At 39.5% G+C, this 23,217-nt stretch overlaps 2 protein-coding genes across 2 annotated transcripts in view; both read right to left on the minus strand.

Moving 5' to 3' along the window:
- Positions 1–23,217, minus strand: part of TNNT2 (troponin T2, cardiac type) — a 142,458-nt gene that overhangs the window by 111,574 nt on the left and 7,667 nt on the right. The window lies entirely within an intron of this gene.
- Positions 4,741–11,898, minus strand: PHLDA3 (pleckstrin homology like domain family A member 3). The gene is made up of 2 exons (XM_007421163.3): positions 11,195–11,898; positions 4,741–8,692 (listed from the first exon to the last, which is right to left on the minus strand). The coding sequence occupies exons 1-2, from the start codon at positions 11,556–11,558 to the stop codon at positions 8,544–8,546; spliced, it is 513 nt and encodes a 170-aa protein (XP_007421225.1). The 5' UTR covers positions 11,559–11,898; the 3' UTR covers positions 4,741–8,543.

The following is a 23,217-nucleotide window of genomic DNA, read 5'->3' on the forward strand; positions in this document are numbered from 1 at the left end:
ACATTATCCCTGCTTCCGTGCTGTGCTGGTCCTGCCACTCTCCTGTACACCATCCCTAAGAATACTGAAGATAGCAGCAGGATCACTTTCCCAGTTTATCTCTCGATTTACATAATTTGCAAACAGTTTGCATCTAACTTGCCTTCCCAGATTTGGCAGACCTGGAATATGGCAGCCTAAAGGTTAGATTCATACATCGTGTTAAACCACAATTTTAAAATCACGGGTTATTTTTTTATAAAATCATATATATATAACTAGTTTTGCAGAACATGCTAATTTATAAATTATATTTATTTAGATTGGCTGGGATTATACAACATCCTAAACCATATTATGTCTTAGCACAATGTGTGAACCCAGGCAAGGTATGAAGATTTGGTGGTCATGTGCCATGTTATTTCTTCCATGTTACAGGAAACCTTACACTTCATTCTGCATTCTACACATACACTGTATTCTGCAGTTGAACTATAGAAAATTTCTTTGCAGGCTAGTAAAAGCCTCAGGCTAATATAACATGCTTCATCTGCTTCTGTAAGTGCACAACATCTACCCAAGAGCAAGCTGTCATTGCATAATTCTATGTCTTGGTCCTGTGTCTTTTCAGTCAATGTCTTAAGCTGTAATGCCATTGCATATCTGCATCAGATGGGATTAGATCATTCACTTTTAATACAGACACATACAGCAGAAGTATTGAATAAACAAACCCTTTCAGTTTAAGGTAAGAATGTAGCATCATTTTCATTTTCACTCATGCTTCAAAACCTTGGGAAATTTGAATATAAGATCAGGATTTTATATTCTGCAGCGGATAAACTGTAAAGACTCATATGTTATTATTGATTTTCAAGTCAAAATTTTACAACAGCCACAGTTAGTTTTTGGGCTTTCAGGTCAACCTTGGGAGGGATTTGAGAGTTGCAGATTCCCTAATTACGTAACAGACTTTAGGGTTGTGCAAAGCTTTGTCCTGATGAAGATTCAAGAGCAGCACTTCCTTTGAAGATACTTCATGAAAGCATTGGAACCCCTTGCTTCTAAAAAGAGAAACTGTTGCTTTGCTTTGCTTTGCATCATTCCAGCTGCCTCATCTGGCATGTTCATTAGTCAGAAGAGGCTTCTGTACACATACTGTCATATGCAGAAGACAATTCTGTGTTTATGGTGAGCTGTTAGATGTGCCAGAGGAAGCAGATGGAGCAACATGAATATCTCTGTGAAGCATTGCCTCAATGGCACAAAATAATTCATCTAGACAAATTGAGGCTGCATCTCACAGATGGCCTGATGAAATTATACAAATCATAAAGTTTCTCCAAAATTCTATCTACTATTTAATATACAAGCAGAAATTCAGCAGATCCACAGTGACTTCCCACAGTACACCTAATGGATTTCTGACTGCTGCATATTTATAGTATTCATCATATCCCAGACACTACTTCCTACTATAGCAATTATACAGGTAGAAATTACAACTTATGTTTTAAGTTGTAATTGTGACTTGGCATTAGCTAAGAGAAAGTCTAGAAGATGGAAGGCAGCAGAAAAGAATCTAGAGAAAGTCAGAAAGATGGAAGGCAGCAGCAATCAATTTGCATGGTTTTCAGGCAGGGAATGTTGAATATTGCAAAGATCCATAAGCTCTGGATGTACTTCCCTCCACTTGGGAGATAAATTCAGAGTAGCAATTTATTCAAGAAAACTGGGTTGGGCATATTCATCTAAGGATGGGAAATACTGGATATTTTGCACTCTAAGGGCCAGTTCAGATTATTTCCTACAGTGAGTACAAGACATAAGTGTGAAAGCATCTATGCTTGATTTTATGCTGGCTATAGTTCTCCATGACATCTAAACTCAAAAAAAAAAAAACAGTGGCTTGCATTAATTTGTAGATGGGCAGAACATACTGTAGGTCAGAATATCCTGGTACATCCTTGGGAAATTTGTAGTAAATTGATAAGCATTTTAGGCTCCCAACTATTTGATCCTAGCAATGATTCAAAAGCTTTCCCCTTTAAATGGGCTAAAGTAATCCTTTTATCATTCAGTGCGGTGGCATCTCCATATGAAAGGGGTTGAGCTTGGATGTGACAATGAAACACTGCTTTTCTCATTTGTATGAAAGATCTGTGGATGTTCATGATTCAGTGTAGTGTGCAATGCAATCTAAATAATTTACTCAGAGTTCCTATTATTTACCTAGATCTCCTTGTACCTTGATGCAACAGTGCACTCATCTCTTTTTCTCTTTTGCTCACCAGAGAAAGAGATAGAAAGTCTCTCTTCGCTGGCGAGCAAAAGAGGAGAGATGAGTGCATCTCTTTAGTGCCTCCCAGGCATCCCAACTTAAGCTCATTTTTTAGAGTTTTTTTAAACATTATAATAGTATACTGCCATGCTGCAGAGCAAAACACCATCCCCAAACATAAGGGTAGCAGTAGTGGCAGAGAATATTGGCAGAGAGGAGTGCTAGTGGACAGCCTCACCAGCCTTCTGGAAAATGATGCTTTGTGACTTACCATGCCCACTGAGACAGACATTTTATGAAGGTGTAAAAAAAAATAATATAGGGCTAAAACTCCTCATGTGCTTTCTAGCTCAAAAAAGTTTGAGATCATTGGCCTAAAGCTTGGTTCCTGATTACATCTGAATCAGACCTTGAATGGAAGCTTGTCATGTAGTATTTAAGAGAGAAGGGTGAATCCTATTCAGAAAAGCAGAAGTGGAAGAGAAGAAGTGCTTCAACAAAGAGCCTGCAGAGTGTTGCCTTATTGGGACAATACCTCCTCCAGCTGATCAAGTTAGTGCCATCCCACATGTGGTTGTTCTTATGTAATTCCTGCCAGCCATTTTTAGGCAGTTGATGCAAGTTTTAAAGGTCAGTGGAGAGGATTCTTCACAGTTCAAGAGCAAATGACTCAGACTTTTCTGGCAAAACAGAACAGCTTTTCTTTCCCAAACAACCTGTAGTTTCAGAGCTCTATCTCTTTCTTTGCTATGTTGCTTCTTGGCAGTATCAGACCTTCATGTTCCAAAGAGATTACTTATGCTTGGGGGGAAAAAACTGGACTTAGTTCAGACCTCATCTTAGACAGCCTCTAACACCCAGATTCCTTTCCATGCTTCTAGAAGGCCCTTATATAACATACATGCAATGAGGAGAGTAACTCTTTTCCAACAAAAGGAAGGAGACACTCCATTTTTGCTTCTGTACCAATGCTTGGTACAAAACTAGAAGCATGACAGCATGAGATGTGGTGCATCTGCTCATGTGGGTGAACGATTTATAAAGCAATAGCTAAGCCTCTTCTAGTAAGGAGGAAGAGAAAGGTACTTGAGTGTTGTGGAGCTTCAGAGAGACAAGCATTTGTTCTTGTTTTTCTTGTGCAAGAAGCAAGCATGCTCTTTGGTAAAATCAGCTCAAGATATCTTGATGGCTGAAGGACAACTGAAGCCAACTGAACAGCGGGCTAGTTAGGTGGACTAGGCAAGTTGTGATATACATAGGCCTCAGAGGAAAAGAGATTGGGAATTCATAGAATCATTGGGTTGGAAGGGACAGTGGAGGTCTTCCAGTTTAACCCCTTTTTCAGAACAGGAATCCTTATACCATCCCGGACAAATGGCTGTCCAATCTCTTCTTGAAAACCTCCAGTGATGGAGCATTCTTGACTTCAGGAAGCAGGCTATTCCACTGTTTAATAGCTCTCACAGTCAAGAAACTCCAAGTTTGGAGCTCCCTCTGTTAACTTCCACCCACTGGTTCTTGTCTTACCAATGGGTGCTATAGAGAACAAATCCACACCCTGTGCCCTGTGACATCCCTTCATGTATTGGAAGGCTGCTATCATATCTCACTTTAGCCTTCTCTTCCTTAGGCTAAACATGCCAAGTTCCTTTAACTGTTCTTCATTGGATTTAGCCTCCAAACCCTTTACCACTCTTTTCTGCACAATTTCCAGTTTCTCAGCATCTTTTTTGTACTGTGGTGACCAGAACTGGACATAGTATTCTGGGTGCAGTCTGGTGCATGTTGCATAGAATAATACTAACACTTCCCATGTTCCTGACACTATATATCTGTTGATGCACCCAAAGCTGGATTGGCTCTTTTGGTGGCTGTGGCATGCTGCTGGATCATGCTTAATCTGTGGTCTACCAGGACATCCAGACCCTTCTCACAAGTACTATTGCTAAGCCAGGTACTACCTAATTTGTACCTGTGCATGTGGCTTTTCCTACAAGCGCAGAACCTTGTACTTCTCACCACTGAAAAACATTTTGTTGGATAAAGCCTGATATTCAAGTCTATTAAGAGCCTTTTGAACCATGAGCCAGTCTTCTGAAGTATTAGAAATCTTCCCCAGCTTTCTGTTATCCACAAAATGTATGAGCATCTCTTCTATTCCCACATATAAGTTATTAATGAAGATGTTAAAGAGTACTAGGCCCACAACAGAAACTTGAGGTATCCCACTGCATACCTCCCTCCACGTCGACATAGATCCATTAGGGACCACACACTGGCTATCCCACATTGTTGCAGTTTATCAAAAAGGAAGCTATGATCTATTTTGTCTAAGTGCAGTCTAAGCGCACTACATCCACAGCATTCTCTTGGCCCACTAATCTAGTCACACTGTAAAGAAAGCAACAAAATTTGTCTGGCATTCTGTTTTAACAAATCCATGCTGGCTTCTGCTAATCAATTTGTTTAGGTGTTTTTAATATATATTTTATTTTTCAAAATACAAATTACAAAAAAATGGACAAAACATCTAAATATACGCACAAAAAAACCCACACACAATTTAATGAGACATAGCAGAAGATCCAGTGACTTTGCCCTTTCTAGCTTTAATAATAGTAACAACAATCCCTAGAGGCAGAGAGAAAAGTGATATGAATCTCCACACCCACAGGTCTTTCAGCTCAGGTAGTATATTGGAAAGAAATACTGAGCTACCACGATCTGCACAGGGTTCAGTGGAGAGAAAGATGTGAGGCCATGGAGAAGAAATGCAGTGAGTATGATTGTCACCTCTTTTAGGAGTTATCACAGGAGAGAGAAGAAAATCACTCTTGTAATATTCAAACCTATTTGATAAGACCCAGAAGAATTGACTGTACCTTTTTTCTTGCTGCATTTTGCAGAAGGATTTTGCAGTAGGTGGAGAAATACAGTTGAACTGATTTTAGTACTAACATGTAGAGACAAATAAAGGTGAGAATGACTTGAAAGAGAGAGGGAAAAGACTGAGAGGGAAAATCTTCTGCCATTGGGAACCTGTTGATTTAATTTTCACTTCCAATATTGGATCATCTTAACTCCTGGTATAAACTCTGCCAGAGTTGGCTCAGTTTTAACAAAGGCAGTGCAGGGGCATGGAGGTCTGAAGATGTGGCAACTGCAACACAATGAGCCTGCATGAGAGCATGGGTCAATAATATATCCTTGACAAGATACTGTACTTGAACATGCAATATGGAAATAGTTATGCCTACCTTATCTTATATACAATGGAACAGATTGCTCCCTACTTTAAAAAAGTTATAGTAACAATGGCATTGAAAGTGCAGAATATATTAAGATCTAGAAGATTAAGATGTAGGTTGAGAAGTCCACTAGGTAGATCAGAAGTGGAGCTCAGAAGTTCAACACACGCTGGGGTGCAAAAGCATTGTAAGTTTCTTAACACAACACTCTAACCACTTTACAAAACTTTAGAATGAGATGTCAGTGGTTCCTCTAGAGAACAGAAATGAGAGCCAAGCTTTCCTGGAAGTTGGTGTATCCACTGCTCCAATCCTCCTCAGCAGCACAATCCCAGGGTAGTGTGTCCTCTATGCAAAAGGATATACTCCATTTAGACGGGAAACAATACCAGAGATGTCTACCTGTTCTTCACAAAAACTAAGCATGTACTTCAGGACTTCCCCCAGAGCATTTTTTTGCAATGCAAATAAGAGAAACCCCACTGTAATTTGGGAAGGGTTTCCTGGAAGTAATTTTAAAATCAGTCTTTGCCATTTATAACATTCAAACCAGAGCCATGTTAGTTGTTTTTTTAATCAATTTATTCAGGTTATTTATGATGAAAGGATGAAATAAAAAAAATTCTTGATCTTTATAGCACCAAAAAGACTAACTACTTTTTAAGATACTAGAAAATATTGTAATGAGCTCATTGTTTCAACATTCTGGTGAGTTACACTTTCTGAACAAGAAACTAAGCTCGTGGTATCCATTGCAGTTATTCAACACAGAATTTAATCTAAAACTCATATGATTAACAAGGTACCCACTTTCATTTTTAATGTGTATTCTCATGTTGCTCCTTATTTTTAAGAGTTACAGTGATCTTAATAATTATACCAAATTTCAGGAGGTATAGCTTGTCAGGAACAGATTTATAATTGCTCCTTATAGTCAGTCAATGTTATTTAAATGGGGAAGGAGGGCAGTGGTGCCCAGAAAGGGAAGCAGCAGTGGGGACTGACAACATGGAATACTACCAATAGTTGTCATGGACCAAAGAGAAGCAGAGGAGATTGAGAGACTGGCATAGCAGAAAACAATATTTTCATCAGCTATAGAAAATGATGCTTCTGATGGTGACAGACATCAGGCAAGGCAGCAGACATTGTACAGATCCAGACCACAACACTGTTCCATAGGAGAAGAGCTCTTTACCAACATCATCATCATCCCTCCATACTACTCCTGCTTCTCCTTCCATCCAAATTTCTAAACTACTTGCATGAGAAGTAATGCAAAGCAGATTAGGAGGACCTGCAACCTCATTATTGTGTTCCTTTTTAGACTGTGAAGTTGTATGTCATTTTAACCAATACACAGCCAAACTAAATGTAGGGAATGTCCTCACATTTTTATTAATGGCCAAGGTTTCTACCGCTGGCAGACTTCCCATAATCTTCCTTTGGATTTCATGTAGCTAAGGTCATAGTCAATTTTTTATAGCAATGCTCCTAAGTTATTGAACACAAATCTGTAACTACAAAGTAATGAACTTACAGTAGCTAGGAAAGAATGATAAAAAGCATTTTTCAAAAGCAAGGCAAATGTGTGCATTGTTGATTTTCTTGAAATGTTATTAATAGTTATACTAATGGCTTTCCTGTGTCAGGTCCCTTCCAATTCTATTGTGTATAAGCCGTGTTTGAGTATTTGGCCTGAACAGAAAAGATCAAGACAAGCAGGGTCAGGATCCTATGTATAGTGGCCCTATTCCAGTATCCTCCCTCCCCTCTGTGGTTTCTGGTGTTGATTAGGAAAAACTGAAGGGGACCAAGCATTCACTTGAACATTAGTAGATTAGTAGACTCTTCCATGAGAACAGGGAGTTTCCCCAAATATGAAAAAAATGGGAACAAGAAAGCAGGAATGGTAATATTCAGGACAGTGCATACTCTTATTTCACACTGTTTTACTTGTTAGGCACAACTCCTGAATAAGGGTAAAGAGGCCTCTAATAAGTGATGAGTCTGCATCCGTTTTCCATCTTCTTACCAGGGATTCTGGCAAGAAGGGATAGGGGCAGTCCCAGTGCCATTTTGGATTCATAAATACGTTTCGAAAGGCAATGGGAGCTCTTACCTTTCTATTTCCTGCTTTCCCATGCCCCAAAGTAAATAAATAAGTCTTGGGACAGTGGAAGAAAACGATGGTGGCGTCCTTCAGTCTTCAGAAGACTGAAATAGACAAGCCCTCAGACTTGCATGTGAATTTGGATGTTCTTATCTTGATGTTTGCACCCTTTAATACTATGAATGGTATCTAAGGATTCTAAGACACGAGCAACGTTACACAATATGGATGCTGATGTGATTCACTGAGCTGAAATTATGGATTGTCAGGACACTGGCTCAGCAAGTGCTAATCTTATGGCAGAAAGCAGAGGGACACAGAACCAACTCATTTATAGAAGTTTCAGGATCCCAAAATCCCACTGGGTTGCTTCTTAAGGTGCTTAATTTTTTTTATTCTCTGCATCTATTCCAGCAGCATCTTCCTGATAACATGTGACTTCTCAGATCAGAGTGGCAGGCTTACAATTGCTCCTTCCAGATCAGCCACTTGATTAACTGAAGACAGATGCTCTCTGCTCTTTCAACTGTGAAATTACCATAGCATGTCTGACATGCTCAGATTCAATAACGAGCATGTTCTTCGCCCTCAGGGTTCATTTTATTCCAGCATGGTTCACCCAGCACCAGGCTGGTGGCACACTGAGTGATGGAATGATTCCGCTTTGTCACACTTGCTGCAACTGTCTCCTGAATCACAGATGTCCATCACTGTAGATAAGACTACTGACAATAGAAAGCAAACTGTCAGTCCAATAGGAAACTTTGTCAATGCCTTATCTAGAGACCAAGTTCTTACGTATCACAGCAAAAACAGAGCAGAAAAACAGAAGCTGTTTCTAACCATTGCTGTGATCCATATTTGGCTGGCTTCACCAGGCATTATCTCATTTTGCTGCACCAGAGAAAGTACAGGTCTTCGTTCAGTTGCAGCTAGGAATGGCCTTTTGTCCACCAGCAGGTGAATTCACGGGTATGAATTCCTCTACCCTCTCCACATTGAGCTGAGAGTCAGATTTCTTTGACCCATTCACCAGAATCTGTGTGGTTGGTGATGCCTCTTGTTGAAATGCTGAAAAAGGGGAGGATGGAAATTCAACAGTTAGAGTGGAGATAAGCCATACAAGAGACCATGCACTCTCCCTGATTATACTGCAAGAAAGAAATAATGCTGGAGTAAAATGTGCCATTCTCACAGATTTGTGGCAACAGAAAGTACTATAAACCACTTCATATACAGAAAATACTACAGAAATGTTAAGAGCAGCAATAATGAATGTAAGCCCCATAAAATAAACAAAACATTCTTGACATAAAAATAATGAATGCCTTTTTAAAAATAATACCTTTCCCTAACACTATACTATATTTCCCCAGTTGCAATTCCACCACACCACCCTGTATCTGGAATTGCAAAGTACCTCAGGTTAAAAATAATAACAACAACAACAACAACAACAAAAACCTCACATTGCTGAATTGGTTCTGCATAAATCCAGAAAAAAAATATTTCATATGGCAGCTGCCTATGCAGAAGCATACAAATGACTAATATGCACCTTTAAATTTTTCCCTCCTCATTCTGGTGAAGTTCATATTTTGCTAGAAAGAAAGGAAGACCTAATGAAATACCTATGCAGAGTGCTACCTGTTTAAATCATAAAGAGGGGAAGGGAAAAGGTTGTTCTAAACTATTTCCCTTTCTCCCCTCTACAGGGAAGCACTTCTACTAAATGCTACCTAAGAACAAAATGACAGCAGTGGATCACATCCGATTTAGTCCTCAGTCAGACTATCAAATTATATCTGAGTAGAAACAGACTGTGAAGAAACAAACAAACTAGCCTATTCTCCTGTAATGGGGAATATTTTTTGTTCCAGTCTAAAGGTAAAATAATCCAAGCACAGGGAGATGCAGTTGCTGCCTCAACCTTTGCTCTTAAATATTTGAAGAAAAATTAACTTAAAGACTGCTACAAGCACGAAGTGGGTACAGTTAAGATGAGTCATTAATGGAAAGCTCTCTGCAAGAAGTTTGTAGCCTCACTGAACATTATTTTCCTTACTGGGAAGGAATGGATGCAAACAATGCTGTGTGATTTCTTTACCATCCTCTCTAGTCCCTCTCTCCTACTGTTTTCCATTTTACTTTACCCTGAACGTCTGACTTCCCAGCTTAAAAAAGAACATATTTCAGCCATGTTTGTTCATTTGCATTTTTACTTGGGTTGAGAATAGAGGGGACCATAGCTCAGTGACTGAGCACCTTCCTTGCATGCAGACCACTCTAAACTCAACTTCTGTCATCTTCGGAAAGGCCTGGAGAAACTGGGAGGCTGCTGTCAACAATGCTGGGCTAGAGGCATCAATGATTTGTCTCTAAACCAACTCATCTGCAAGCCTTCTGCTGGGCGTTAAGTTTCCTTCTCTTCTCTGTAGGAAGCAGCAGTTTTCTTTCCACTAGAGCCAACCTGGATTCTGCTTCTATAATTCAGGGTTCCAGCATGCCCAAAGCACTAACTACCCACATAAATCAAGGACACACAATTCTTTTGGGGCTGAGTTGGCTTTTGGGTAGCTTAACAGCGTCCAAAAAGTTGCTGGGGCTAACATAAAAACTAAAAATTCACTGAATCTAAATTTAACTATACAGTAAACCTGTGAAATACAGTTAATATTATGATCTTCATGAATGTAATGAATCTGCCCAGCACCTTAAAAGTTATAAGTTGATGGCAACTTTCAGAGGAACTCTGGGGGGTACAGCAAAACTTTCAGTGGCCACATGATACTGTGCATCTCTGATAAAAATGAGGCATTAGTACAATTAACTCTAGTATATAGGACTGTCCTATACACCAGCATGCTGCAACTATCAAGATTGGCCATCATTCAATAAATCTTACTATTTGGCTGCCTCACCTTACTTATCTCAGATAGAAAATATAGCCCTGCTCTCTAGATCTCCTACCCCATCTGTTAGGGTTGAAGGATTAATAATCTCATTATTTGCATGGAACTTTGGATGTGAGATGTAAACATGGAGCCAGAGAGATGGGGTTCACACATTATGTGGTTTGTTTAGTTTTGATTTAACACAGAATTCAATCGCTGATAGTTTTTATCTATGATTTATAGCTTAGTATCATCTATTAATTCAGCCAACTGTGGCTTATTCAATAAACCATGAGAAAGCAAACTATTATGGGTGACTCCTCTTAGAGTCTTGTACTGAGCCACAACATGAGTTCTGCTAGACCAGTGTTTCTCAACAGATGTGTGGACTTCAACTCCCAGAATTCCCCAGCCAGCATGGCCTCTGCTGGGAATTCTAGCTCAGTGTACACTAATCTGGCGGCAGCGACAGCAACTGGCCCTTCTGCCAGGCAGAAATCTTTCTTAATTTCGCCACTGGAGATCGACGTTCAGCTGGAGATACTGGGGAATGAACCGCGTGCAAAGCCCGTCTTCTCCCTAGAGATCATACTCCGGGCTCGTTAACTCAGACAGACCCGGCGGGCGCGACCTGCTTAAGCGTCCTTCGTCCATCCCCTGCCCGCCCCAGGGCTCTCACCCGCCCTGCAGCTGTGCCTGGCGCGCACGACCTGCACCGCTTGCTGGTTCTGGAAGCGCACCAGCGCCAGAGTGATGTCGGCGTTCCAGCTGGGCTCTTCCTGAGGGCAGCGAAAGTCGATCTCGGCGCCGTCGTCCGTCACCACCGTGAAGTAGATGTGCCGCTGCTTCCACTCCACGCACTCGACGGCTTTGACGTGCGCGAAGGCAAGCTCCTTGCAGCGCGTCGAGCCCCGGCTGCTGGCCTCGAAGAGCCGCAGCCCCTTCTCGCCGAGCAGGCAGCGCTTCTTCTTCCAGAGCTGCAGCAGCCCGCCGCTGCGCTTCTCCAGCACCCCCTCCCGCAGGACCTTCTCCGACGCCGCCATGGGGGCAGCGAGCGACGCTGCGGCCGCCGACGGGGGGGCCGCTGCCCGTGGAAACGGCCGCGCGGTCCGCCAGGCGAAGCCGGGTTTTCCTCTTCCTCCGGCTTTCCCGGGAGAAGGCGAGAGCCCGCCCTCTGCCGCGTGAGCCCCGGCCCGGCTCTCCGCGCCTCTCTGCTGGAGGGATCTGCCGCTACATGCCCGCCGCTTGCGCCTCGCTCTTTCTGCTTCCCACTCGCATTCCTTTCCTGCTCAGCCAGAGCCTCGCCCCAGTTTTGCCTGCCAGACAGCGCTCACGCCCAAGTGCGGGACTGCTCTGCTGGAAGCCTGAGGGGTCGGCCCGGCGTGCCCGGCGAGGAAGCCTGCCTGCCTGCCTGCCTGCCTGCCGCGGAGGCTGGAAGACCATTTGCACGCCAATGGGCGTACGCGGCGGCTCTGGCAAGCACGGGGCGGGTGACTGAAACCACCCGCTGGAGGGATGCTTCCATCTTCCGCAGAACAGCGAATGCGCGCGGCTGAAAGCCACTGTTCGTACGCGAGCAGAGTTGAACACCTAAGTATTTATCATGTCCGTGGGTAGGGGCATCCCATGTGCTCCTGATCCTGGATGTAGCTCACTTGTGACCCTTTGGTCCAAACTAGTCTCACATGCAAATGCGAGACTATAATCAAACTTGGCAGCTATTTCGGGAGGGGAAGAGAAAAGTGGTGCTGGTGGTGTTTAGCACATGCTTAGAAGAGGCACGTGGAGAGGATTTGTCGGGGAGGGACACAGGAGTAAGATTATCTTCCACCTGGTTGCTTGACACGCACAGTAGGATGGAAACAGTTAGCTAGGAGCAGAATGGGAGTTCCGCTCTCCAAAAGACAAAAAATGTGCAATTCTAGATCTGTGAAAACTGACTTCTTGCTGCATATCCTAGACATTGACTTGTACCTATATGGACATTGGCCCCTGGTTTCTCCTAGCATAGTTCACATTGCACAGCTTTGCTTTCCTGGGTAACTTCTCAGATGTTCTATTAATGGTTTGCAGCGGCTGATAACAACAGTAAATAAAGGGTCGAGGTTCGCAATTCTCTCTTTACCAGCCAGAGCACCTGGTGGCTCTTTCCCCCTTGCAGAGGAGTTGCCTCTTTCCCCAGCTGTTCATTTTCTGCTTCAAATTATAGCCTGCAATCACTTCTTTCAATGGGGGAATGGTAGTCATATGTACTCCCCCCACCAAATACCCCCAGATGCAATTATGAGCATAAACTCAGTTAAAGTATTTAATCATGTCTCTCTAATTGCACAGGTGTTTCATAATGTTGAAGTTAAACAATGCTGAGAATCTCCTGATAGGTTATTAGATAGCAAATGAAATAAATTGTTGTCTCCAAAATTATGGAGATTAGAAACGTGATATGCAAAATACTTTAAAGCATCTTGGAACATGAATCCTTTTAACAGAGGGAACTAGAACAGAAATTTAGGAAACGTGAGTCATTATCTCACAATATATTGTAAAGCACCTTTCCAATGTTGTATTTGCAATAAGTATCAAACCATTATTGAATCTGTCCAGATATTTTTTAATGCAACTGAAGGCTGCAATTCTGTGCACACTTAACTTGGAAAAAAAATTGCACAGATTCCTATGGACATCTATCTAAACCGTATTCTTTAGGATTAGGCACACTTCAGAAATGATTCATGAGAAGTTCTTTGGACTGTGTCTGAGCACCTCCCTGTAATTCTTTAAAACAGCCCAATTTTTTTTAGGCTATGCCTGTGTGTGGTCCACTGTGCTTCTTCTGAATCATTTTTGAAATGTGTATAGCCCTAATATTATACTTTTTAAAAGTAGCATTGCATAGGTTGTTAGTGGTATTATACTGATGTTAGGGAGAACTACATTGTTTCTTGTTGCTTTAGGTTCTTAGCACTGCTTTTTAAGCTCCTGCTGAATGAAGTTTTAATAAACATGCACTTCACAGTAGCAGCATATTGCAATTATTCTGGTAGCCAAATTATTAAATGAATGCTTTGATTTACCAGCCCAAAACTTGTAGGAGAAGAGTCATGTTAGTCTATGGTAGCAAAAAAATCAGTCTGGTATCACCTTTTCTGAATAACACATTTTATTAAAAGGCATAAGCTTTGGTGAGCTGCAATTCACTTCATCAGAACTGCAGCTCACGAAAATTTATGCCTTTTAATAAAATATGTCAGTCCAAAAATAAAACTGGGCTGTAATCAAAGTTGGCTTACGGGAACAATATTCCAGGTGCATACAAATGATTTTTTTTACTTTCCTTTTATATATAATTTTTATTAAGACTTTTAAACAAGAAAATAAAAACTAACAAACAAATATAAAAGAGAAAAAAGAGAAAGAAAGAAATCAAAGAAAAAACAAAAAGTGCAAGAAAAGAAAACAGTTGAAGAAAAATAGAAAAGAAAAAAGATACAAAGAAGTGGCTTCCGATATTCTTCACAGCAGTTATAAGCACAAATATATTTTAACCTCTCTCTCTAAAGTTACATCACATTCTTCTTCTTTCTGTAATCTATCCTGTCTAATCATCAAAACCATAAATCACAAGGTCATTTTTTTGTCATTTTTACACAAAAAGTCCATAAGAGGCTTCCAGTCACTAATAAATGTAGATAGTGTCTTTTTTCTTTTCAAAGAAGTCAATTTATAAATTTAAGCAAAATCTGTCAATTTCACCAACCATTCCTCCGTAGCGGGTAGCATCTCTCCATCTCTGTACATAAAGTAATATCGCCACAATAATCATATATTGAAATAATCTTCCATGGCTTTTTTCTAACTGTTTAGCCATTAATCCTAAAAGGAAAAGTTCCGGCTTCAATTGAATATTGATATTTAAAAACCTCTGTATCAAAGTATATATTTGAATCCAATTTTTTTTTTTAGCCTTTTTACATATTCACCAAGCCTGATAAAATGTCCGTTCATGCTTTTCACATTTCCAACATACATTTGAAATGCCTTTATACATTCTAGATAATTTCTCTGGCGTCATGTACCAATGATAGATCATTTTATAAAAATTCTCTTTCAGATCACAACACAATCTAAATTTCAACCCTTTTAACCACATATTTTCCCGCTGATCCATCTGTATATTATAACCAATATTCTTAACCTACTTTATTACACATTCTTTAACCTGTTCTTTCTGTTTCAAATTTCAACAGAAGTTTGTACATTTTAGCAATTACATGTTCATCACTACAAAATTGTATTTTAAATTTGACTTACTTTGCTCCATACCATAACTCTTTTTATCCATTTTAAATCTTTCAGATAACTGTAAATGGGAAAACCATTGACAACTATATCCTTCTGCTATTAATTGTTTTCTTGATTTGATCTTAAATTCTCCTTGATAGTTTCCAATAAGTCCCAGTATGTCAGCCATTATATCTTTGTCTACCATTTCTCTTCTATAATATGCTTCTTGAGTTGAGATCCATAAAGGTGTTTTTGGTCACAACCTGGGTTTATATCTATTCGATATTCTCAATATGGCACATATAATAAAATGATTTTTAAAGTCCACATTTATTTTAACTTTACCATACCATAAATATCCATGCAATCCAAAACTCTGGTCATGACCTTCTAACTCTAAAAGTCTCTTGTTTCTCAGCAACATCCATTCTTTCATCCAGACCAAACAACAAGCAACAAAATACTATTTCAAATCTAGTAAACCCAATCCTCCTCTTTCCTTTGCATCTTGTAATACTTTATATTTAACTTGTGTTTTTTTCCATATAAATTTAGATATGTCTCTTTGCCATTGTTTAAATGGTACATCCATTGTCAAAACAGGTATTGTCTGAAACAAAAGCATCATTCTTGACAAAACATTTTTATCACAGAAATTCTTCCCAACAGTGACAATTTTAATTTCTCCCATCTTAACATGTCCTTCTTAATTTCAGTCCATGTCTTAACATAATTATTTTGAAATAACATATAATTCATATTTGTCATAGTAATACCCAAGTATTTATTTTTTTCTCATTCTTAAAACCAGTTTTCTCCATCAGTTCTATTTGATCTTCTAATTTCATATTTTTGGTTAATATCTTTGTCTTCTGATTATTAATCTTGAAACCTGCTAATATACCAAAGTCCTTTAATTTTTGTATTCATGCTTCTACTCCCTCTAGAGGGTCTTCTAAAATTAACACCAAATCACCTGCAAACGTCCTTATCTTTTTTTTTAATCTTAACTCCCGTAATTCTCTGATCTTCTCTCAGTACCTCAAGAATCAAAATGAACAAAAGTGGAGACAGTGGAGCTCCTTGTCTTGTCCCTTTTTGAATCTCACAAGGTTTTGTTAGTTCTCCATTAACATTTATTTGTGCTTTCTAAGAAATATAAATTGACCTTACCCATTTAATAAAATTATCTCCAAGATTTGTATGTTCCAGAACTCTAAACAAAAAAAGCCAGTTCAAATTGTCAAAGGCCTTCTCTGCATCTAAGAATATCAATGCAGCTTGTTTTTCATTATGTTGCTCCAAATATTCCAGAATATTCAAAACATTTCTGATATTATCTCATAGTTGTCTTTTAGGTAAAAAGCAGCATTGGTCTTCATGAATAAAATCCTGTAAAATAATTTTCAACCTTTCAGCCAAAATCATGGTAAACAGTTTGTAATCATTATTCAATAAAGATATTGGTCGATAGTTTCTTGTTAAAGTCAAATCTTGTCCCTCTTTAGGTATTAAAGTTATATTAGCCTCCTTCCAACTATCAGGAATCTTTCCATTCTGCAAAATAATATTCATCGTTTGTTGTAAAGGTTGTAAAAGCTCATCTTCAAAACATTTATAGTAAGAGACCGGCAACCTATCTGGACCAGATACCTTTCCCGTTTTAGTCTTTTTAATAGCTTCACTCAGCTCCCTTTTGAATGGAATAAGGTCCATTCAAAATTTGTCTGATTGTAATCTTCAGTAAATTCTGTTGCAAATATTCATCCACTTTTTCCAAGGAAATTTCTTGACCTTTGTATAAAGTATAATACTGATGAAACACTATTCACATATTCATGTTATCTGTTATTACAGTATTCTCTTCTTGTAACTTTAATATCACTTTCTTTTTCTTTTTGCAGCTTGTATGCCAACCATCTCTCTGGTTTATTTGCAAATTCAAAATTGCTTTGTTTAACATAGATCATCTTTATCTCCATGTCTCTCTCACTGTTAACATAGATAATTACCTCTGTAAAAGCTTAATTTGGTGAATTACAGTTATCATCTATGGATTTTTTAAAACTCTTCTTTCTTTTTTAATCTCATCTAAAATCATTTGCATTTTCTCTTGCCTTTTTTTAAATTCGCTATTGCGTAGTATAAAATGTCCTCTTGCAAAAGCTTTACTTGCATCCCAAACCATCCTTACTTCTGTACCTTTATTAAGATTATTCTAAAAAAATTCCTTTAATTTCTTTTTACAACCCTCCACCACCATTTCTTTTTGTAATATCATCTCATTCAATCACCACCTAAAAGATCAGTTTTTCCTTTTAAAAGGTAAAGTAACTGGATTATGATCGGAAAATGCCTTTGGTAATATCTCCACTTTATAGACATTATTAGCCAAAGTCTTAGAAATTCTAATCATATCTATTCTTGAAAAAGATCTGTGTCTTTCAGAAAAATAAGTATATTCTTTTGAAACTCCATTTTTATGTCTCCAACAAGCTCCAAATTATCCATTAAATTAAAAAAAAAACTTTGGTAATTTACCCTGTGTTATTTTAATATTTTTCTCAGAAGTTCTATCTTTTTGTGGGGAAACCCCTCCATTCCAATCCCCCAGGAGGCACCAATTTTTCTACTTTCCTTTAGAAGCAGGTTCAGGTATGAGAAAAGTATCTAACAAACACAAAGACAAAAGTTTGTTGGACCAATGTTTGAGTGATTATTGGAGGGAGTTGGTGTTGATATCCCAAAACTTTGTGGACTAAATAGGGATGTGAGGAATTCTTGAAGGCATAGAAACTTTAGTGAAGACGAAGAGAGGATGGAAGGAGAAAGTCAGTATTATCACATAATATTTCTATGCATGTGGAGAAAAAACAGTTTTGCTAAAGGAAGCTAAAAGGAATGTGTTATAAATTGTTTCCTTATAAACTGTTAACACAATTGGGATTGGTAATGCGTAGCAAAGCCACATAATTAAAAAATTGCCACAATCCTAGTTTTTCTTATGGCATGTTCTTGCTTAGGTCCTTTCTTCCCATTGAAATAAAATGCTTTCCATCCCTCCTTGAGTCTGCACTGTATGTGTGTGCCTTCAAGTCAGTTTTTGACTCCTGGCAACTGCCTAGACAAGTCCCTGCAGTTTTCTTGGCAAGGTCTCTCAGAAGTGGTTTGCCACTGCCTTCTTCCTAGGGCTGAGGGGGAATGACTGGCCCAAGGCCACCCAGCTGGCTTTATGCCTAAGGCGGGACTAGAACTCACGGTCTCCCGGTTTCTAGCCTGATGCCTTAACCACTAGACAAAACTGCTCTTGAGCCTGTCCTGGCATAGCTGAAATTTACTGTCTCTGTTGCCAATCCCTATCCTGCTTCAATTTTAGATGTTCTAAGTCATTGCCAAAGGGGGCAGTCCTTGTTTGTGAGTGTACCAGTTGTTATAGGAAGATGATTGGGTTTCTCCTCTAGTTTTGCTACTGTTCCCTTTCAGCAGGTCACCAGCCAGCAGGGAAAGCCTTCTCCAACCAGGCATTGCAGCAGGGATCGTAACGGTCTGTCTTCAGGATTCTTGCCTAGGTTTCTTTAGGTTGGTGTGTCTGCCCTTCCTTTCATATCCATTGGGAATCTCCCCAGTTAAAAAAAAGGAAAAGTGAATCAAAGATACAAGCAGACACCAGGCAGAGGTAGCCCCAGAGAGAAAAGAGGCAGACTCTGCCAAGACTATATAATTGGCTAGGTCCTGTAGAGCAGGAGAACTAACTGGGGGCAACCTGTCTCTTACTTCATGGAGGCAGGGACCTGTCTGAAACAGAGAGAGACTGACAAATAAGCAACAAAAAGCCCAGTTTCTGGACACTGTAATGGGGAAAAGCAGGCCGGTTATATCTAAAGTTAAAGATACATTTCAAGATACTATTCAGTGGAAGAGTAAAATAGCATTTTCCTCTTAAATAGCACAGTGGAGGTCTGATGACTTCAGAAGCCTGTTAAAGAGGAATAGTGTCAATAAACTTTATCTTCTTCCCCAAACAAATTAATGGAGCTCTGCTGTTCTCTCTTCTACCTTGTTGGAAACCTGGAGAAAAGAATCAAAACCAGAAGTGGGGCAGCAAGAGGGTATGGAAGCAACTCAGGAAATAAAGTGCTAAGGGAGAGAGCAAAGTTTATTAAGAGACGAGAGGGGAGGGGTTTGCCTCCCAACACTCCCCAAACACACCACCAATCATTTCCACAACAGGTCAGATGACCCCCCTCCAAACAAAAAACACAGCAAAGCATTATACATTTTACACATCTTCCAGTTGTGGTGGGAGTGTGTCTGGAAGTAAAATACCACTTCAAAATAGGTGTACTTAATGACAGTTTTAAGAGAGTTTTGCTCATAGGCTGCAGTTGAGTTAAGGGCAGTATTGTGGGTCAAGGGGAAAGACTAGTGTTGAAATGCATCCCATCCAAATACTAAACAAGGGTAACCCTGCTTAGCTTCAAAGCCCAGACAATGAAGCAGAGGAATGTTTGCTTCAGAAAATTGTAATTTCAGAAAAAAATACATTATCAGCCTAGCCAGGAATTTTTATTCAATTTTTTTCTTTTTTTCTGTATGGTGCTAAATCAAGGACTTTTATTTTTCTATTATTTCTTATTGTAATGAGAATTATTACTTATTACAATAAAAATAAAATATTTGTTATCATACAAATTAGGGAATGCTGTGTACTTTCAACTATACAACATGTATATTTCATGTTGTATTTGTGATTATATATTTAGATAGCAATTTTGCTTAGAACTTCCTTTGGCTCTGTGATTTTTCTGAGCTCAGAGCTTTTAATTTATTCACACCAGTGCCCTCTTGCACTCTGCTAGGAAGATTGCATTTTATTTTGAAATTTTCTTTTAAGTTGCTATCTGTTCTAAACAGTTCTGTATTTTATTTCCTTCATTATTAAAAGTTCATATTTTAACTGTTAAAGGGGGATTGTCTTTTACCTTTTTTTCTCTAATAAAGTTTGGTCATATTTACTGTAACTCTTGTAAGATTGATTTATCTCAATCAAGAAAGAAGGGTTGAATCTTTCAAAAACAAGTTTTTGTGCCACATAGCGAGGAGGCTGCACTAGTGAAATAACAACAACAACAACAACAACATGCATTTTGACTTTAAAATCACCACTTACAGGTTGTGAGAGCCCTACTGATGTGTCTCACAAACTGGGGTTAGGGAGAAGATGCCAAGAAAGTTGCCTGTTGGAAGATAGGTGGTCCTAGCAGGAACTACCAAGTTACTATCCCAAAACCCAGAAGCCTTCTGCAAGTTGAGATCTCTACCCTACAAGTACAGCTATCCACTACAAAATTCAATAAATAGATGTCAAAAATGGCAACCTAGTTGAATAGGTGGTTGTTTAAATCACATTGAAGCTATTGTTCCTTTGCTTGCATTTCCTTCTGTTGTGATAGCTTTGTTTTGTTATATAGTAAATTAAGAGAAGCATCTTTTGCTATGTTAATCATGATTTGTTTTCACTCAGCATTTTTAATCCATATTGTTAGCGTCCCATTTTCCCTCTAGAGAGATTTTTTTTCTATATATATTCATAGTCATTCCACAGTGAGATGGATGGTGACAAATTTGAAATATAAATAAATATAGCTCTTTCTGAATTCCCTTTCCTATTTCTCCATTATTGAGAGCACCACTTTTCTCTTTACTTCTTACAAACCTTTTTTCTATGTTTTGCATCCTATTTGCAATCTCATCTACCTGCCATGTGATAAAATTGGGTTTCTTTGGTCAGATATGGCAGAAACAGCCAAGGTAAGTGGTTCAGGTGTTGGACTAAGACCCAGATTCTGGTCCACCCTTAGCTATAGAAGCTCACTGGGTGGTTTTGGGTCAGTAACGTCTCTCAGTTCATCTTGCCATTACCAGCTTGCTGTTGTGGGAAAAAATAAAATGAAAGTCAGGATAGAAATCTAACAAACATATTTTTCTACTTTATTTTGTGGGTTAATAGGTACACCTCAACATCTCACTGCCACCCACCCAAAATAAATTTACACTGCTATTTTCTCTATTATCAGTTCTTTTTCCTGATAGCATTGTATTGGGGGGAGGGGGTATTCGCTCATTTCTTCAGAGGATTTTTTGATTATGAACAATTAAAACTTTATATAGTAACTTTGTATGAACCATATGGGTTATAAGTTGTTTCTCTTTTTTAAAAAAAATCCATGTATAAAACTCCTGATGCTTTATTATAGAGTGACTGTCACATGGAGCACGAGTGGTTCTCTTTTCTTTTATAGTCTTTTTATCTTGTTGTCTTTTTATCCTGTTCAGCTGCCTCCCTTAACCCCTCTCTCCCCAAGTTTTCTGCCTGCCCGTCTGCCTTATAAGGAAGGGTCCAGTTATCCATTTACTTGCTTCAATAAAACAAGAAATCTCTTTTTTCACATTCCTTGTCAATTTCTTACCTATTAATGTCTCCGACTCCCTCACCTCTTATGAAGTCCTTTTTTAGGCAGCACCACAGAATGCTTTCACACATCAAACAATTCAGACCTTGAATAGGTTGAGAAATGGGACCAACTCAGCAATACTGTATTTCTGAATCTGGAGTGGGATTTAAGAAATAACAGTATGCCTGGGCAGTGGTCACACAGGCAATATCCTCTATCTATTCAGAATCCTTATTGGGGTTTTGTGGGACTTGGTTGCTCCCACAACCAGTTGCTACAAACATTAATTCCATTTTTCCAGGGAAGCAAAGATAGCAATGGTTTTGCAGCTGATCTTTAAGCAGACTTGACTTAAAGAAGCAAATGCCCTTATAAGTCTGCTCCCAAGACTGGTATACAGGTGAAACTCAAAAAATTAAAATATCGTGCAAATGTTCATTTATGTCAGTAAGGCAACTCAAAAGGTGAAACCAATATATGAGATAGATGCATTACATGCAAAGCAAGATATGTCAAGCCTTACTTTGGTATAATTGTGATGATTATGGCGTACAGCTTATGAAAACCCCAAATTCACAATCTCAGAAAATTAGAATATTACATGACATCAATAACACAAGGATTGGAAATAGAACAATATCAGACCTCTGCAAAGTATAAGCATGCATATGTACTCAGTACTTGGTTTGGGCCCCTTTTGTAGCAATGACTGCCGCAATGCGGCGTGGCATGGATGCTATCAGCCCATGGCACTGCTGAGGTGTTATGGAAGACCAGGATGCTTCAATAGCGGCCTTCAGCTCTGCTGCATTGTTCGATCTCATGTCCCTCATCTTTCTCTTGGCAATGCCCCATAGATTCTCTATGGGGTTCAGGTCAGGCGAGTTTGCTGGCCAATCAAGCACAGTAATCCCATGGTCATTGAACCAGGTTTTGGTACTTTTGGCAGTGTGGGCAGGTGCCAAGTCCTGCTGGAAAATGAAGTCAGCATCCCCATAAAGCTCACCTGCGGAAGGAAGCATGAAGTGCTCCAAAACCTCCTGGTAGACGGCTGCATTGACCCTGGACTTAATGAAGCACAGTGGACCAACACCAGCAGATGACATGGCTCCCCAAATCAACACAGACTGTGGAAACTTCACACTGGACTTCAAGCATCGTGCATTGTGTGCCTCTCCATTCTTCCTCCAGACTCTGGGTCCTTGGTTCCCAAATGAGATGCAAAAGCTGCTCTCATCGGAAAAGAGGACTTTGGACCACTGGGCAACAGACCAGTTCTTTTTTTTCTGTAGCCCAGGTAAGATGCTTCTGATGTTGTTTGTTGTTCAGGAGCGGCTTGACAAGAGGAATACGACATTTGAAGCCCATGTCCAGGATCCGTCTGTGTGTGGTGGCTCTTGATGCACTAACTCCAGTCTCAGTCCACTCCTTATGAAAGTCCCCAACACTTTTGAATGGCCTTTTCCTGACAATCCTCTCCAGGCTGCGGTCATCCCTGCTGCTTGTGCACCTTTCTCTACCACACTTTCCCCTTTCACTTAACCTTCTATTGATGTGCTTTGATACAGCACTTTGGGAACATCCAACTTCTTTTGCAATTACCTTTTGGGGCTTTCCCTCCTTATGGAGGGTGTCAATGATGGTTTTCTGCAGAACTGTCAGGTCAGCAGTCTTTCCCATGCTTGTTGTTCCTACTGAACCAGCCTGAGAGACCATTTAAAGGCTCAGGAACCCTTTGCAGGTGTTATGGATTCATTAGCTGATTAGAGTGGGACACTTTGAGCCTAGAATATTGAACCATTTCACACTATTCTAATTTTCTGAGATTGTGAATTTGGGGTTTTCATAAGTTGTACGCCATAATCATCACAATTATACCAAAGTAAGGCTTGACATATCTCACTTTGCATGTAATGCATCTATCTCATATATTGGTTTCACCTTTTGAGTTGCCTTACTGACA

This window comes from Python bivittatus, unplaced genomic scaffold (genome assembly GCF_059951505.1).
Source record: "Python bivittatus isolate LINGU-HERP-01145 unplaced genomic scaffold, Pbiv_v1 ctg000700_np1212, whole genome shotgun sequence".
Classification (NCBI taxonomy): Eukaryota; Metazoa; Chordata; class Lepidosauria; order Squamata; family Pythonidae; genus Python; species Python bivittatus.